This window comes from Brachyhypopomus gauderio, chromosome 5, assembly GCF_052324685.1.
Source record: "Brachyhypopomus gauderio isolate BG-103 chromosome 5, BGAUD_0.2, whole genome shotgun sequence".
Classification (NCBI taxonomy): Eukaryota; Metazoa; Chordata; class Actinopteri; order Gymnotiformes; family Hypopomidae; genus Brachyhypopomus; species Brachyhypopomus gauderio.
This window is the reverse complement of record NC_135215.1, coordinates 21,748,711-21,768,283: the sequence shown is the minus strand read 5'-3', so window position 1 is coordinate 21,768,283 and position 19,573 is coordinate 21,748,711. Positions and strand designations below refer to the sequence as shown.

The 19,573-nt window shown below is 41.6% G+C and overlaps 1 protein-coding gene across 3 annotated transcripts in view; it reads left to right on the top strand.

The window, feature by feature from the left end:
- Positions 1-17,118: 17,118 nt before the first annotated feature.
- ccdc146 (coiled-coil domain containing 146) overlaps positions 17,119-19,573 on the top strand; it is a 36,981-nt gene continuing 34,526 nt past the window's right edge. Inside the window, exons 1-2 of one of the 3 annotated variants that reach the window (XM_077006466.1) lie at positions 17,119-17,136; positions 19,001-19,156. In XM_077006466.1, coding sequence (XP_076862581.1) covers positions 19,004-19,156 — 153 coding nt within the window. In that variant the 5' untranslated portion in view covers positions 17,119-17,136; positions 19,001-19,003. Of the gene's footprint in view, positions 17,137-17,442; positions 17,898-18,857; positions 18,904-19,000; positions 19,157-19,573 lie in introns of those variants that run through there. The other 2 variants (XM_077006464.1, XM_077006465.1) reach the window with 2 other exon arrangements.

Below are 19,573 nucleotides of genomic sequence, written 5' to 3'. Positions count from 1 at the left end.
GAGTCAAATGCAATATTAATTAGTCAACTTAAATGCTAAGATTACAAAGAATTTCCTGTTTGTTGTATCACAACCAGTTCTGATGCACATTAGTTTTCTGTGTGAAGTCTGAGTCTCATGTGTTACGATGACTGATCTATGAACACAATGACAACCCTAGAGCTTCTGCAACGCAAAGCAACAGAGAGATAATGAGAGAGAGAGAGAGAGAGAGAGAGAGAGAGAGAGAGAAAGAGAGGGAAATGTACATACGATGTAAGGAGTAACTTGTGGATACCTCTGGTTCCACACCTTTGTTACCATATTGTTTAACAATAAAATTAATTTACAGCTGGCGGACTAAATGAGAGACAGCTAAGCTAGTTTTACAGGCCATCTGACAGCACGAGGACCTGCATGACAGTACTCAGACAGTACAGAGCCAGTCTCCTGGGGGCCAAGTACTTTTTGCAGAAAGTAATGACTAAGATCCAGTAGGCTCCTAGGGCCTGCATGGTAGAGCAGGAAAAAAAGATCATTTATTTGTTAACCATCCTGTAGATTTGAATGGTTTTAATATATTTATATTTCATAGCATGTGTTTTTCATTTCATTTCAAAATTTGAGTGCAAATATTTGACTGTGCAACTGCACCACAAAAACAGTAAATGCTGTGTAGGTTTGTCTATGCATGTCTGCATTCTCCCTATGCCCAGTTATTGCCTGGGTTCACGCTAGTGATGACCAACCTCTCCAATATGTCTCTTTGCCTGGCGTCACCTCCTCTCCTCATAGCCCTCACAGCACATCTATTTAAATCAGCTGCAGAAACATTAAAAGGGGAGCCAATAAAGAAGAGGCCAGTATCTCATGTGCTGTTTCACATTACTTGCCCCTTCCCCCTCCTGTGTTCTTTTGCTCTCTCACTTATTGCTGGTGAGCATTCAGAAGGCAGTCCTATTCTTCAGTGTCAAAGCCCTCCTTGCATACATGACTTATCAGGCAACATGTAAAGCAGGAGCCATGTTTCCTTCCTCTCCTCATTAAGCAGATAAAGCTGTCTTTGATTGCAAACATTACAGATAGCAGTCTCAACTTCCTGCATAGTTTGTATAATGTACTTCCACATATGTTGTTTTTTGCTATTGCCAAAATTTGAGTGCAAATATTTGACTGCACAACTGATACATGCAAACTAGATGAAAATTATGCAAGCTGAACCAATATTTCTCTTTTGACATTAATGTTCTTGTTGCACAGGAGGTAAGAAAAAAAAAGAGTCTCTAGACATTCATGACAGTTCTCTCTCGACAGATTGTTCAACTCAGGTCTATGGAGAGTTTTTGCGAACATCTGTGCAATCACTTTCACCTTGCAGAATGTTGCCAATTCCCACCACGATGACACAATCTTCTCTGAATGCCTGATCGACAGAGCCATCCAACAGATCTCCAGAACTCACCTTTTTATGTCAACACTGAGTGGCATTAATTAGTTATTTTTAGTGAGAATGGAATTTATACACAATGCTAAATTAAGTTTTACATAACAGCATCTTGAGGTTTTGGCCATATTTGGGATAGAATACAGGGTGGTGATTAAACAGTGTTGCAAATCTGGAAATGAAAGAGAACTCATGGCAAACTGGCCAACTCTCACAGTAGTGATAATGGATGACTTGGGACTAAGGCCTAGCCTCTGTCATTGGGTCACTGTTTAGAGGTCAATCATTATTTGACTATTTAAAGAGTCTGTGTGAAAGAGTTATATTTGATACCAAAAAAGGATTTCCCATATGGACATTCTGAAGAACCTCAAAATGTGTCATGGAACAACTCCAGACCCCTCCATTTGGGCGTGTGTTTATGTCGTCTGCGTCTCGGTGTGGGTCGTTCATGAGCATGTTCATCGGTCTCACCTGTGCCTCGTCTCGTGATCACTGGGGATTGTGTAGTTCGTCTATTTAATGTGCGTTCGCGCAATGTCCCGTGCTTGTCTGAAGCTCATGCCATTCATGTTTGATGTTAAGAGTGCTGTGCGCTATCCATGCTGGACTCCACTGCGTGCAATAAAAGTGTGTGTGTTCACTACTATGTGCCTCGTCGTGCCTACCTCCCTCGACATAACGTAAAGATGAGCCAAAGATGCCAGAATGTTTTTCGGGCCAAGAAGGGGAAGAAAAAAGGAAAACATTATCATGCGTCTTCCCCTACGTGTGCTCGAGAGGACGAGAAGGAGAGGAATGCTGGGGTGTTCTTTGGAGCTGCGTGGAGAGAGGGATACCACGCCTTGCTGAGAGAATTCTCTCCCCTGGCAGATCTGGAGGAAGGCATGGAGGAGCCTTTGGTGTTGGGTGCAGGTGTATCGGCCCCCACCGAGTACTACAGTGAGGAGGGTGAAGACGTCAGCCTCCCTCCGTCCATGTGTTGACCCCCCCCGAGTAAAACAGCGAGGGCGAGGAGGAAGCTAGTTGTTCCACCTCTGTGTACTTGGCGATGTGTAATGCGGGAGTACAGGGATGTACACACTGTGTATTGTGATAGAGAGAAGGGTAGACCCAAGTTCTGGTTAACAGCACTAATGCGTTTGTCAGAGCTAAACGCAAGCGCGAGGGTCAAACACATAACATAACACAGGTAGAATAAATGAAAGCAATGCAGAATGAAAGCGCGATAACACGAGAAACAAAACACAACGCGGTAATCTCAAAAAGAAATCTAAACTGTGCAAGCAAACCAACGCTGAAAACTCAACGTGTGAAAGGAAATACTCAACCGTAAGGAGACGGGAGAAAGAATCAAAATAACAACAGTAACTAAAACAGCGCAGATAAATGCAACGTGAAAACGAAACCAAATATGCCAAGGGAAGTAACTGGCAGCAGGCAGAAAATGCCACAGCAAAACAAAACCCTTCCCAAAAATAAAGGCAAAACGGATAGGAAGATAAACAGGATTGGATAACTTGAGGTAGGTCAGGGAGCGATGCAGGAGAGAGAACCTTGAATAAGTAAAGTAGTAGTCAGAGAGAGAAAGGTGACGAAACACCTTGTAGCGAAATGCAACCACGAGAAAAGTAGAAGCATGCTGAGAACGTGCAGACATGACCGAACGAATCAGCAATGTTCCGCTTCACCAAGCTTCCTTAAGAAGCCCTCGGAACAGCTGAAACGGATCACTACTGATTATGCCCAGTGAGTCTAGGACTGACTCGCGTGCCTCTCCTGGTGGTAGAAGGAGTGGCATCTGAGCCAGCCCTGACAAGGTGACAGTGAGGGCACCGGGGAGAGAATAATCCCCAATACGAAGACGTTCCTCGTTCCACCTCGGGGGCGAGCAGTATGGTCTGCTTGCGCTACCATACCTCGGAGGAGGCTATGTCTCAAAGCCTGGGTACCTCTGAGGAGGAGGGATGGATATGTTGAGGGGTGAATCGGCGATGCCTCGAGGAACGCGAGAGGGGACTGGTATGGCCAGAGACCCAACATGGAGGTTCGAGGTGCCCCCAGAGGCGCCTCGAGAAACGACCAGCGGGCAGTGACAGGCAAGCCCTCCGGAGAGGAACTGCAGGCGCGTCCAGAGTGAAGGAAGTGTGCGCACGTTCCCCTGGAGCGCCAAACAGGGCTTATTATTTCCAGTCCAGTAATCAGATTAAAGTTATTTATCCACGTAACTGTGCTTTAATATTTTTATTTTCCTTAGTAAAAATATATATTTTTGCTTTCTTCTTGGCTCAGTTATACTTCTCTGACCGTATAGTCTGACCGTAGTGCTTGACTCCGCACGCTGCGCTCTGTGAGAGCGCAAGCACGTTTTACACGTCATTCTGTGCAGTGTTCTCCGTAACGATATGTGGTAGTGTAAAGAAATACCAGTCAAAAACAGGGGAAGGAACATTTACCTGATGAATTTTAATGTTGCATTGTGTTCCAGGTTTGAAAATTGCTGGAATTTTGGCTAATGTACTTAAAAATGCTTGAAATTGTAATTGTATTTTGTTTCAAAACAAATAGCTGTCTGACTGAATAGTTTGCTTGTATTACGTTTACAAATACATTTACAAATAATACTGCGCAGCAACACAAATGTAATGTCAGGAGATATATTATTTAAATGTCAGGAGATACATTGTTACTGTTAAAAATGCACTTCCTGTAACGTTGGGTGCGGGCGGAAGGACGAGATACGAATCCAGCTCGCACACTTAAACGTCACTTTATTGAGTGAACAAATAGCGCACACAGCGCACATATAACTTAAACACAAACGTGTGAGACTCAGACAAAGACGAGCACAGGACACTGCGCGAACGCACATTAAATAGAAAAACCACAAACCCCAAGTGATGACGAGAGACGAGCCACAGGCGAGACTGATAATCACACTCGGACACAACCACACCCACGAAGATACACAGACGCAGACGACTACACGCAGACGACATAAACACACGCTCAAGGGGGTGGGGTCGGGAGCTGTACCGTGACACTTCCAATAAAGTGAGTATTGGAAAAACTCATTTTGCTGCTGAATGTAACTACTAAAGTAACTTGTAATCTAACATAGTTACATTTAAAATCAAGTAATATGTAACATAACTAAGTTACTTTTTAACAGATTACTTTTTCAAGGTAACTTAGCCATCACTGTTCATGAGTGCTAAGTTGGGTGCCACAGAGGGGTGGTTATCCACATCTGACCACTTATTTCATATTATAGGGAGAGGCATAATTCCGGTCCCCTTTAGACATGCTGTACAGGCAGTAAGGGACAGAAGACAGGATCCATATGTGCTCCACGTTTTAAGGCCTTTTGTGGCTTGAACCACTTTCCACACTTCCTACTTAAACAGATTCAGCACACATTCCTGAGGCTCACTGGGTGTTCTGTGTGAATAGCCTATATTGTGAGTATTATTTACTCTCTTTCTATTCCCTCGGATAATTAAATTTGACCATTTCATTTCAAATTGCAAAGATTATTTATGTTGCATTCAATCTTGAACTCAAATTGCTACTACAGGTTTTGTTTGCTACAAACAAGCTCAAAGTTACTAAAATAGCTAAGTAAACACCTAGCTTTCTCACACAGAGGTTAATTTTATTTTCCTGCCTGTTTCATTCAGTGAAATAAATAAATCTTGAACATAAAATTCATCTGTGTCACTCCTTCAAGCTAACATTAATTTTTCCACCACTGAAGTCAAAACAATTGTCACTTGACAAAACATCTAGGTCAACATGTTAAAATCTATTTTGTTTGATTTCTGAAGTGACTTTTCACACATTATTATAACAATGATTTATTTTGACTCTGGATAAGCCATCACACTGCCTCACTTTAAACAAGTTTAAAGTTTAAACAAACTTTAATCAAAAAAGGGAAAACAAGTTATAAACGGCTTCTGGGTGTGCTTTTTACAATGTAGACATCAGAGAAGTTAAAACACTGAATGAATGCGGTCTGTTGCACTTTTAAGACTGAACTTATATTTACCTGGTGGAATCACCATAGGAACAGCAGTGCTGATGAGCATTCAATTTGTGGAAGGATTCATTTGGAGAGAATGACTGGTGGACGCAATCACTGAGAGGAGCAAGGTTTATTAGGGGCCAATCACAATCAGGGACATTTAAACAGTCCATAGTCAATGAGCCAACACAAACAGTTCAGGGAGACATGATGAACAGAAAGCAAAACACAAAAACCAGGAGCTGAACATGACACAGGCCAAGTGCAAACTTTACAGAAGCTTGGACAAATTACATGGTCTAGGATCAACAGAGCTGTATTCAAACAATGAGGAGTTACAAGACAGAGGACACAAGGGCTTAAATGCACCAACTAGACAATAAAGGGAATAAACAAGGAACAAGTATAACAAATGAAAAGAGAGGAAACAAGGGGCATAAAAAGAAAGTGAAAACCCGGAAGAGAAGCAAAACAAAGGCATGAGACAGGATAACCATGGAGACATGGAAGCTGGGGAAGGGAACTTCCCCCACTCACACAAAGTGAGTGGCAAAATGTGCAAACAAAACATGACATGGACCAGGAACTCAAATAGGACTAGATCAGAACTGACAAGACAATACAAGAAGCAAAGACAGGAGCCAATCGAGACACAGGAACAGAAGCAGAACCAGGACATGGGGCGATACAGGGAGTTGGCACAGGCACAGGAGTTGGAGACACAGGAACAGAAGCAGGAACAGAAACAGGAGCAGAAACAAGTTGGAACAGATGCCGAAGACACAGGACTCAGAAAAGAAGCAGCCAGGATGGATGAAGCAGACACAGAAGCTGGGGCCACGAACATGAACAGGCGACCCAGATGAAGAAGCCACTGATACAAGAGCAACAAGTACAAAAACCGGATAAAGAGGAGGAAAACAAAAGTGTAATATAGACCAATCAAAGGACAACGGAACAGGAACTAGAAAAGACACAGGCACTGAAGCAGACATAAGAATGGACACAGGAACAGAAACAAAGGAAAACACAGGAACAGGGACTAGAACAGAAATGGGCTCAGGCACAGACAACACAAATCTGGCAACAGTGGATGGAAAACTCATAGGTGAAGACTGGTATAGGCAACACTGTTCCATGGAGAACTCTGAGAGTCGGCTCCATTGAGCTGTATTACAGCGGAGATGACGCCAAGACCCCAGAGAGAGAGTTTGAGAAGGATGGGTCAGAAGAGGAGGAAAGCTCCCCTCCGTATACTCGGCCCCCACCGAGTATTACGGCGAGGGTGAAGAAGGGGAGGAAAGCTCCATCTGAGTACTCGAACGGTGAGCCATGCACAGAGGAAGAGGACATGAGCCCGCCTCCCTCGGAGTACTCCGGTGAGACCGTGAGAGGGAGGAGAGGTCTGAGGGAAGGCGTTTCTCCCTATCCCTCTAAGAAGAGCGCAATGGATTGTTCCCATGGCGAGACCCCGGTGGAGCCCATGATATGGCGCACAGGCGGTGAAGAGGAGATGGAGGTAGAAGACACTGCTCACAAAGCCAGACCAGAGGAGCGATCCTTGGAGGGAGGAGAGCGAGCGTCGGCAGGCCTACCCTGCGGCTCACCCCCCCGAGGGCTTCCAGAGAGACTGGTTGCGTGCCCACTGAGAGGGTTGCAAGGGCATCTACCAGCCGCGCTGCACCCAGTGGAGGGTTTGCGGCAAGGGCGGGAAACGGACCACTCACTACAGCGCCTGCAACTCCGGGAGGGTTTTCCCCTCTGACAGCCCTCCTACAGGCGTGAAGCCTGGCTCCATTTTTGTGTGTGTCTGTCCCTGTGTTTTTCCCCGAATCCCCTCTTCCCTTTCATGCCTCTGTCCATTAATGTTCCTGTTTGTGTTTTTGTGAACGTTCCGTTGTGTGTATCTAACGTCTTTTCCCCTGTCTTCCCAGGGAGGGTGTTCGTGGCGGACTCTCCACTGAGGGCGGTCATCTCCCAGGCGCATTGGATTGGTCCAAGTGAGGACAAAAAAAAAACACTAATTAATTTGTCCAATCGCACAGTACAGTCATCACACATACACCAGTCATCCAATTTCATAACTTAGCTTACCTAAGTGGTTGCTCCCAATGTCACAGTGAAGCATGATTGAGCACAGGTGCTGACACTGATGCTAATTTTAATTGGAAGATGTAACATCAGAACTTTGCTTATGATAGGCAGCTTTAAAAGCCCTCCTGACAAGTAATAATTATCCAGTGTGTTTATCCAATAGTGGAGTCTGCAAGGCTGACATCAGTCATGACCATTGCTGACTCCTTGGCATCACCTGAAGTTAGGGTGTTGCATGACATTACATCCATCTCTACAGCAAGATCTAGGTGGTCCAGAGCAGTCTGGCTGCCTACAATGCACTTCATGGATAAGAAAAGAGTTCAAGATGTGGTGGGACAGTACCCAGAAATATTCCTCAGGCCCACAACTTTCAATGCCCTAGAGCTATTTCCAGAAAAATAGGGGGTGACAAGGTAAAGGTTATGCAAGAGAAGTACATAAAACACCAGGTTCACCAAAAGTTTCCTTAGTATGGCCATCTTATAGAACACAAGGTTGACTCTTCACACATCTGGACTTCTCAGATTTGGCCACTCCAATCTCTGAGGATAGAACTTCAACCTCTGGTTGTTATCTTGGAAAAAACAGAGATGTAAATACTGAACCTCAAATAAAGACATGACAGTGGCTGTGCTAATGAGTGGTTAATCTCTGCTCATATTAACTGTTTTTTCCAGTACTCTGGGCAACACTACAGAATTACACTATACTGTATGTTGTACTTGAAGGGTGCTTCGTTTTAATATGAGAATGCATGTTGATGTATTTCCATCTTTGGCGGATAATTTTTATAAGCAGATCTTACACACTGACTCATATAGGGATTGCTGGCTCTCCCTTTTAATTTGAAACAAATCCAAAATGCAGCCAATCTGTAGCAGTGATGTTTTTCTTTGAAACTAGTTCGCTTGAAACAGCACTAACTAAAGTACTGAATGATCTCTTAATATCCTCTGATAAAGGACACATTTCGTTTCTCATACTGCTAGACCTCAGTGCTGCTTTTGACACCATTGATCATAATATTCTACTTAATAGACTGGAGACACTCATTGGCATAAGAGGTCAAGCACTCTCCTGGTTCAGGTCCTACCTGACAGATCGTTACCAATTTGTGCTAGTAAATAACGAATGCTCTGAGCATTCTAAAGTAAAGTATGGTGTCCCACAAGGATCTGTACTGGGCCCCATATTATTCTCATTATATATGCTACCACTGGGCACTATCATTCGTAGGCATGGTATTAGCTTCCATTGCTACGCAGATGATACTCAGTTGTATATATCTTCTAATCCAGATGATACCACCACAACTCTCAAGATTGAGAACTGCGTCCAGGATATTAAAAACTGGATGGCGTCTAATTTTCTTAAACTAAATTCTGACAAGACTGAGGTACTGATTCTTGGGCCTAAAGCTGTTAGAAGCAATTGGGCTGATATTCCCCTTACCCTAGATGGTTTTTCAGTAACACCAAAATCTACTGCAAAAAGTTTAGGTGTCACTATTGATTCTGATCTTTCATTTGACACACATGTATGCAATGTCACTAAGGCTGCCTTTTTCCATTTACGTAATATTGCCAAGCTGAGACACTTACTTACTTACTTAGCTGATGCAGAGAAGCTAGTTCATGCTTTTGTCTCGTCGAGATTGGACTACTGTAATAGTCTTCTAATTGGATGCTCTAAACAGTCCATAAAGAAGCTACAACTTGTACAAAATGCCGCAGCTAGAGTCCTAACCAAGGCTGGCTAGGAAATTCGATCATATTAGTCCCACTCTCGCCGCACTACACTGGCTGCCGATTAAATATCGCATTGAATTTAAAGTTCTCCTGTTAACCTATAAGGCGTTAAATGGTCTTGCCCCACAATATCTGAGTGAACTCATTGATTACTACAACCCATCTCGCCCTTTGCGCTCCCAAAATGCTGGATTTCTCGTAGTTCCAAAAATTAGTAAAACTACAGCCGGAGGCAGAGCTTTCTCTTTTAAAGCCCCTCAATTATGGAATAGCCTTCCAGCTCCAATCCGAGACTCTGACACAGTTCCAATCTTTAAATCTAGACTTAAGACTCACCTGTTTAGTCAAGCCTTCAGCTAAAATTCCCCTTGTAAGGTGTAGGGGCTTGGGGGCCCCCAGACGTTGAGATTTCTGGTGATCTGAGATGTTGATGCTGTCATCCAGCTGTGTCTTGGCATCACTCTATTTGTGACTATGACTTGACTGGAAAGCAATGTTTCAGTGAGCCCTCATGCCTGTGGTCACCTCTGAACCTCTCCCTTTAGTTATGCTGCTATAGATTAGTCTGCCGGAGCCACATGCTGATCACTGGCACGTGAGCTACGTACATTTAAATCAACGGTGGTTTAAATTCATGTCCACTCAGTCTGTATTATCTATCTTCTTGCATGGCTCTACCCAAGACGATTGGATACAGGCACCTGCAGGCACCTGGGGGATGGTCTGGCTGCCGGTGGATGTGCTGATACCGGGGTTCACCTGGGGAGTAACACTGCAGTCGGAGCCTACAATACCAGCATCACTGCTCCGACACGGAATGAAAGCCTGGCATTCATCAACAGACATTTACAGTGACAATATCAAAACCCAGAACTTTCAATTCTACCTTTTACTTAGTCTGATTGTGTGAATTATGTGTGACTTGTGTATTTGTGTGTTAACGGGCCGCCCAATGGAGGATGGGTTCCCTTTTGAGTCTTGGTTCTCCCGAGGTTTCTTCCTATTCCCCACCATCATAGGGAGTTTTTCCTCGCCACTGTCGCCTTTGGCTTGCTCATTAGGGTTCTGGACCCATAGTATTGTTAACCTTGTAAACCCTGTAAAGCTGCTTTGCGACAACTTGAGTTGTTAAAAGCGCTATACAAATAAACTTTGATTGATTGATTGATTGACTCATAACTAGCACTCGTCGTCATTATTAGTGATGTGTCGGTCGCGAACGAACCGGTTCAAAGAGCCGGCTCTTTTAAGTGAACAACGAGAGCTGGTTCCCCTCTAAGGCCCCGTCCACACGACGCCGGAGGTTTTTAAAAACGGAGGTTTTTGTCTCTGTTTTAGCCTCCCGTCCACACGACGCCGGAGGTTTTTAAAAACGGAGGTTTTTGTCTCCGTTTTCAAAAATATCTCCGTCCACACGACACCGGAGGTTTTTAAAAACGAAGGTTTTTGTCTCCGTTTTAGCCTCCCGTCCACACGAAAACGGAGGTTTTTGAAAACGCCTTCCAAGGTGGAGACTTTTGAAAACTCCGATCTCGGCGTTGTCGTGTGGACGGGGAAAACGCATGTTTAGGAAAACGCTGACGTCACATAGGGATTCTGTGCAAGTCTTTTTTTTGTTTACATTCGTTCAGCTTGTTCAGCATGGACAGCTCCGTGATTGCTTTCGTTGTCACTGCAATTGGCGGATTATTAACATGTGTACAGTTTAATTTAATGTTACTTTCGCATTACATAACACAGCGGAGGCGCCTAAATGCGCGGCGTTCAGTTTTTTCAAATCGTTCCCATAATCCCTTTCGTGTCATATTTGGTCGCTAAGTTTAGTATTATAATGTCTGTAATGTGCTTGTGATTAAGTGCTATGTGATGAATGTGTCTGTACAATGTAAGCTTCTAATCGATGTATGTATGAGTGTTTTAATGTGCTTGTCAAACCTACCACCCCCGTGTGTTCGTACTCATTCGATACCCCGCACCCATTCAATGTATGTGTAAGTCCGAGTTCACAAGCATTACCCGTTGTGTTGAAACAGGGCTGCTTTCTAATAAAGAAAGCAAGTATTTAAAATTGCTCGTTCCCTGAATCAATCATCTGCACTACACGCTACATTATTGTTAACTTTGTAAATCCTGTAAAGCGCTTTGTGACGTGTGTTGTGAAAAGCTTTATACAAATATATTTGATTTAATTTGATTCTTCAAGTGTTTTGATGTCATTCTGTGGGAAGTACGATCGCCCTCTACTGGGCTGGCATGTTAATTGCAGCGTTTCACGGCTGCGTATCAGCTGCGTATCCATGCTGAACAAGCTGAGCGAATGTAAACAAAAAAAAGACATGCGCAGACTCACTATGTGACGTCAGCGTTTTCCTAAACATGCGTTTTCCCCGTCCACACGACAACGCCGAGACCGGAGTTTTCAAAAGTCTCCCCCTTGAAGGCGTTTTCAAAAACCTCCGTTTTCGGTGACCGAAAACGCCGTTTTCGTGTGGACGGGAGGCTCCTCCCCCGTCAACAAATTACGTTTCGTTAAAAGTTGTTCTCTGCACTACTTTATCTAAAATAGTTTTCAAATATTTTTTGAGCAATAGATTTATTGTTATACTGTCATATTTATAATTCATTTGGTTTTTATTTGTTTCTTTAATACTGATTTTACTGTTTTCGTTCTAAAATAAAAAAAATATTTATCAAAAACATAAAGCTTTGCGGTGTCTGTGTGACTGTCAAAACCCGATGATTGATGATGCAGGGGGCGCCAACCAAAATCTCGCCTAGGGCACCACATTGGTCAGGGCCGGCTCTGCTTGGTGGTTAACACGTTTGCCTCTCAGCACTGGGCTCTTGGGTTCAAGTCCCTATCTGAGTGGAGTTTTTACCTCTGATCCATATCTAGGATTCAATGAGTTACTAGTTCGCTCTGGCGCCAACCACTGGCGATTGATCGATCGCGATATAATACTTAATTTGTGTCCATTTTACATTCGCCACCCCCCCCCCCCCCTCAACAATTTACACTCACCACCTCCCCCCCCCCCCCCCCCAGGTTCAAATCTCACTCCAAGTGATCTTGAAAAGTTGGCAACCCTGCAATAACAAGAATAATGTTAATATAATAACCCGTTATAAAGACTGCACAGAGATTTGGGATTATGTATGTTGGGGATAAGAAGAGGTTTGAGGAAACTAGTGAGGAGTTCATTCAAGTTGTGGTAGGAAAGAATAAAAATCTGATAAAAAAAGAAAACAGCCCATCTGACTTGACAAGGCACGTTTAACAGCTAACAATTCCTGATCCTTAAAATCATATCTCTGCTGAGCAGAGAAAGGTTTCTGTAAAGACACAGGAATGTTCCTTACCATTTGTACAGCATTGCACCAAGTACTGTTAGATGCGCCCTTCTCCAGCACAGTGCTTCTATCTTCCTTCTGCTTCTGCCTTCTACTTTGTTCCTTCCACATTTGTTCATTCTATTGTGCAACTCTAAGGTGTACTCTATATATTATACTCTAATATTGAACATTTTCATGCTTCATGTGCTTGTCTACTTGATGCCTCTTTCCCACTTTTTTGGACTCATGAACACCTGGTATTGAGAGGTGATGAATGGCATTTGGTTACATGTAGCAGATTAAGCTGGAAATTATAAAAGCCATCTAAGCTTTTTCTGAATTGTCCAAGTGTGCAGTGTAAAAGTACAAAAACACTCAATCAAAATCAAACCAAGAAGGCACTGGCTTTTTGAGGTAAATCATACTCATGGATAGTGGGGGAGGGGGCTGGTGCATGCACTGTACTGGGAATAGCTGGGGATAGCTGGATTCAAAGTTCCCAGACATCTCATCAGTTTGCATAACTGCAGACATTTATGGCTCTACCTTCTTGTCATAATAAAAAAGAATTGAGTACAGATGCAGACAGATGTGGAGAGGGTCCTGAAATTTTTTATCACAAGATAAAAGTTCAAGAGCCATTAGATTGCAAATACAATCCTTTATGAGGATTAAGATAAAGAGCAAGTCCAAAACAGCACACAGTTTACACTATGTAGTTTATGTCCTGATGAAGTGCAAGTGCAAGTGTTTATAGAGTCTGCAAGGCTGATGTTACTCTTAGCTGTTACTGACTTCTTGACATCACCTGTTGTTATGAGACCCATCTTCTGAGGCATTAATAGAGAGATTGAAAAATCTACTAAGAAAACTAATCACATCCTTAAAGAATCCTCTTACTGCCCCTATAAAATGTTTAAAATATCAGAATATCAAATATGTCATTTATTCCCACCACCTCTGTCCTGGACCTTTGTAAGAGCAGATATGAAAAAAGAAAATGGAAAAAAAATGTATACATTGATGTTCCTGTTAATGATCTAACAGAGATGAGACTGTCTAGCCCTACTTAACTTACGGTTAAAAATAGAAAGCCTTTACAGATATTAAAGTGGATTAGACATTTGCCTTCTTCTTCAATTGTGTTCAGTTTTCCTACACTCTCTTTTACGGTCATGGAGCTTCTTCATGGAAGCTTGTGTTTGAACAGCATCTTCTTACTTCTTAACAGTGCAACAACTTGACATACATTTTCAAGCTGAAATGACCCAGGAGTATAGTCTGTACTTCTGGATGGTGGCACACCTATTGCTTTCATTAGCTGATCACATGTATACTCATTTATGTTTTTTAAATGAAAACAGAGCTGGGATGAGGAGAGGTCAACATGTCAAATTCTTAACAATAATGTTAAACATGTTGAGACCCTCAGTAATGACCAAATCCTGAATGTGGTCAGAGTGTGTGTAGATTCTCTAACATGGCACAAAAGAGCAAATGAAGCAAAAAAGCAAATGGAGAAAACCTGGAGGGGCTGCCTCATTAAGAACAATTGCTCTATAGCTTTCTGCTAGCTACATTTCTTTGGAACACATTAAATATAGTTTGTATTAGCTCACAAGATCATTCACTACAAAATATTTGTTGGCCAGAGACCTGGTGTTAGGGAGTACCAACTTTGTACTGTTAATCTGTGACAGATATGCCACGAATGTCAGACTAGATTTGTTTGTGTTAACACACTACTTAGTACCTGAACCTTTTGGACTGGTTAGTACTATTAAATGTAGAATTTGCCTGTAATGTCCTAAGCAGTTTGACACTGTCTGCACATTAAGGTATGTCTGTGTGATTTTTAATACTTTAGTATCATCTCTGTTTTAGTCTTTAGTATTTTGTATGTATTAACATGAAACGTGCCATATTTGTCAATTGTGATTTTCACCTCAATCGAAATTTGTCCTCTGCATTTACCCATCTGTGCAGTTAGAACACACACATACACACACACACACATTAGTGATTACTAGGGCTGTGGTGCACACATGCCCAGAGTGGTGGGCAGCCCTAGCCCAGCGCTCAAGGAGCAGTTGTGGTTAGGTGCCTTGCTCAAGGGCACCTCAGTCATGGGCTCAGTCCTGGGTATCGAACCCACAACCTCCACTCACTAGACCGGTTCCCTAAAGGTGCTCTAAGTGGGAATTCATAAGGAGTCAGACCCAGTAAACTAGAAGGGTTAGGTACATTGGGTGCCTGAGAGATAGTCTTATATATGATACTAAGAGCAGACTCCTTTACCAGTGTCAACATCGATTGGCTCAACTCTACTATGCGCATCCCCTATATTTGCCTGCATATATGTTTTAAAAACAAGTTTCAAGCAGTTTAAGAATTGCTGTTATGACTCATTAAATTCTTTCTCTGCCTCTGTGGTGTTTATGAGGGTTCCTATTCTTTATAATTCCCAGGCCAAAACATTTTCATAGCTTTGAGTTTCAGTGAGATCACGTCTGTCCAAGTTCCGTATCTCCAACACTGTAATTTTGGCTTCACTATAATTACACAGTATATTACACCATGCTTTTTCTAAGACCCATGGAGTTTCACTCATCTTTTAAACCAAAGACAAGAAAAAAGGGTGATTTACTTAAACTATTTGATTTCTAATTATTTTTTAATTTACATATTGTAATAAGGGGTTTGGGCTGCATTATAGTAAGTTACAAAAACAAACAAAAAAAGGGCAATTATTTAAACTAAAATATGGAATAACAGGACTGTTTTGCCACACCCAATCTCAGTCACCAATTTGCTATGAGACATGACAACATCCTTTCAATCTAAAAGTGAACACAATTCCACCATTTGGGTTAAATTAGGGTAATACTGTTTTTTACAGTAATGCGAAAATTCCCTAGGAAACGAAATGGCATCAGTTTTAGTCATTTTCATTTTTCAGTGCATCTGTGTAGAAAGTTCAGAAGTTAACTGAACAAGTACAGATGACAAAATTATAGTTTCACCAGCTTCAATTAAAGTGTCTTTTGGGTTAATAACATCTCTCTGCTCTAGCGCATGCTTATATATTAAAACTACATTGAACCAGGCATGTCTGTTTTTCCTCCTAACTCATGTGTTTCTCAGAGTTTGTGTTTCTCAGACTGGAGGGGTCTGAATGCATGTATGTCTGTGCTCAGATGGCTCCTGTATAGATTTTACAGATGTGCATTTACAGAATCTGTCCTGGACTCAACTTCCCCTTAGGGAAACTATGGAAAAAATACTGCTTGGGTTAGCTGTGGGATAGCTGTGGGTTAGCTGTGGGATAGCTGTGGCTGAATGGAGAGAGAGAGAGAGAGAGAGAGAGAGAGAGAGAGAGAGAGAGAGAGAGAGAGAGAGAGAGAGAGAGAGAGAGGCAGAGAGAGAGGAGAGAGAGTGAGAGAGAAAGAGGAGAGAGGGGGGGAAACAGAGAGAGGAGAAACCCATGGTTCTGTCTCATGGGTAATTTCTCCCATCTTCCATGCAGACATGATAGACAGAACTTAGCAGTGATTCCAGAATGATTCTTTCACACTGCTTTTTTTCTGTGATCATTCAGACATTCCATCTCTCTTTAACCATAGCACCTTTCATTTTCTGTTTCTCTGTTATGTTCTCATGTCTTTTCTATCTAAAAATCTACATCTTTACATTACTAGCCCCTCCCCACTCCCTCTGCCCATCCTGCTCCACATGGAACTTCCTGTGCTGTGTCTGATTTCTTCTGCTAGGTTACTGCTGGGGGCATGCTGAGTCTGCTCATAAAGTTCTGTCTGTGTAAGGAGACTTCCACTCTTTACTGGACACAATGATTCATAAAGCCACAGATGTTTTCTATTCAGGACTGTTCCACCAGATGATTGGCACATGGTTTGGGTGGATTTAGCATTTTGCTTAATATATAAGAAGACAATTTTCTAAATTACTTAAATGTAGTTCTGGAATCAAAGCTCAGATTTTCAAAACTACTCCCTAAACTAAGGCAGTTTCTCATTCTGCAAAACAGCACATTTTACCTCACATCCTTAAAAAAAAAACGAGAAGTGAAAAGTAGATGCTTAGTCAAAGACTGTATACTAAGACACAATCACAACTGGTTAAAGAAACCATAGATTTACTGCTAAACACATTGAGACTGAAAAGGCTGATTAGCCTATGTAGCAGTCATATAAACCCATATTATCTGAGGTGATTGTTATAAATGGGCTAATATGGGGGCAAACCCTCTCTGTATTTGAGCTAATAAAGACGTCAGAATTATCTATAATTTTGACATCCGTGTCGTTTTATTTGCTGTTACATACCTTGAAGTATATCAAGGTACACTATAAGTAAAAGTAAAAGTCTTGGACTTTTGTGGACCTAAGAACAACAGCACCACCTAAAGGTAATGAAGAAAAATACTATTTAGCTAAGATTGGCTGATACGATCTACCCCAAGTGTTAGGTTCGCACAGCATACGTGGAAGGTGTGTATGGTTTTGACGTCTTGCATATAGTGGCCCCTGTTATTATAAATCCATTTGAGCTCATTTCTTAGCAGTGTAACACAGTCGCTATTCTTAGCTGTTTATTTATCACGCACACTCAAACACTATTGACTTTAAATTGAAAGCTGCGTCTTTACATTGTTCTTTGATTCTCTGTGTTTATTTTTTAATGATTATTTAAAAAAATCGTTTAACTGCATTGAACCTACTTTGAACTTAATTCTACTACGTTAAACAACGCACCGGTTTTATGTCAGCTCTGTTTTAGCAGTCATGTAGGCTAACTACCAAACAAACAAAATGGTAAATTTTAAAAACGAGTGGAAAGGAGACGCAAACACATCAAATCTGTGATCAAACTATAGCGTTTGTGTGTGTAGGATGATTGTGTATTGTATACCTAACACGCACACACATAAATACTAGGTTTTAAAATGTATAATATTGTAAGAGGACACTTGAAACCCTGTATAAGTGGGTAAAGTGTTCTACATATGGACATTGGGCGTCCTCTAGTGGACATTATATTTCAGCAACTAACTCCTTCTAACATTAAGGTTACTATGGGGACAGACCAACGCTTTGGACCAAAGAGAGACTGAGATTTAACACCACGAAACGTTTTAAAAGTGGGGTTATAGAAGCAGACATACCTATATAGTATGTTTTTTTTTACTTTGTTTTAATTGCCAGCCTGACTTTAATTATATGTAGAAAACCTGCATTAGAAATACGTGACGGTAAGTCAAAGCCAGTAAAAATGAAACCACTTTAAACGAGTTAGCTGTTAGCTAGCGTTAATGTTAAATTAGTATGGCAGGCCTAATGCACCTAATGCTATATAACTAACTATCTTAGCTACATTCATTTGGCTAGCTATTCTATAGAGCTAGCTATTTAGCGTTAGATAATTGGATTAGCTAATTAAGAGTTGAGAACATCTAAGCTTGTAATTTTGTAATTGATTTCTTCCCATAGCGATAGTCGTTAAGCATTTACGTAAAATGTACGATGTGAACTATTTTTGATATACGCTAGTTAATATTTGTCAATAGACGGATGTTCATCCTTCGATGTGAACTAGCTATTAGTTAGCTTGCTTTTTTAATTAATTAACTAGCTACGTTACCGGTATCTAACGTATAACGTAGGTTAACTATGTAGAAACAGTAGAAACACATAGCAGAATAACTAACATACCTTAACTTAACATGTAAACAATCTGTGCCCCCCTTTAATTAATTACTATAAAAGACTGAAAGGGAAAAATATTTATCTGGAGCAAGTAGTAATTCTCTCTCTCTCTCTCTCTCGGACGGATTTGTTTTTATTCGCTGCTAAGTTTATTCTCATCGCTGTGCTGATATATGTATGAAATAATGTGTATGAAATGACACATGATCCCGCCCCGTATTGATTCACTAAGCATTTTATTTTCCCAAGACGTGATGATCCCGTGCTATAACAGACGGGTGGCAACTCCACTTGTGGACCACGTCACTGTCGCATAGTCTATGTGCAAACAAAGAAGGGAAACTGTACCAGTTTATCCCGACATTCTCTTATTACCAACCAATAAATAAAAACATGGTGCTGGTTCCAAACTAGAACTGCGTCCTTTTGTAGTGTTTGTAAATTCCATTTACATATCTGTAATTGGATTTGTTCAGAATGATTTTTCCCTTGTTGTTTTCTGTTCTTGATGTTTTATCGAGGTTTACCTCATGCTGACGCTTTCAGAGAAATGTACAACAGAGAGTCCCAGTAAAATATCCCCAAGTGCAAACCTTATTGGTCAGCCAAATGTGAACGTACTCTCCAGCATTTTCGTGTGTGTTTGTAGAGCATGAGTGAGCCAGAAGGGGGCAGCACTCCAGCCAGCGGCCATGAGGAGCGGGAGCTGGAGGAGCCTATCCGTGCGTTAGCTCCAGAGACCGATTCACAGGAAGAGCGTCCTAGCCCCATCTCAGTCAGTCCAGCTCTGCAGTGCCTGGAGGAGGTAGAGGTTCTCACACAGCACAGCTCTCTCATGAGCCCAACACCTTTCAAGTCTTTAGGCTATGTTAAAACTGATGCAGAAAAATATATAGACACAAAATTACACACAAATTGTGTGTGGGCCTTTTTATTTTTTTATTTTAATTTGGTGTAAGTTCAATAATATAATACCCAATTTATGAAATAAGATGACTGTTATAGATAACAAAGAACCACTCAAAGACTGTGTGGAGTCAAAGATCATACAGTGTTTCCACTGTATTTTTGTCTTTCACTTTCCTCTGAACATTTGGTTTAAATGATTTTATATTTATTCACTCTTGTTATTAGAAGTTCATAGCTTGCACATAGAGTCATGTTAGAGCCATGTTATTAGATAATGCCAACTTACACTCATCCCATCTTACACTTATACTAT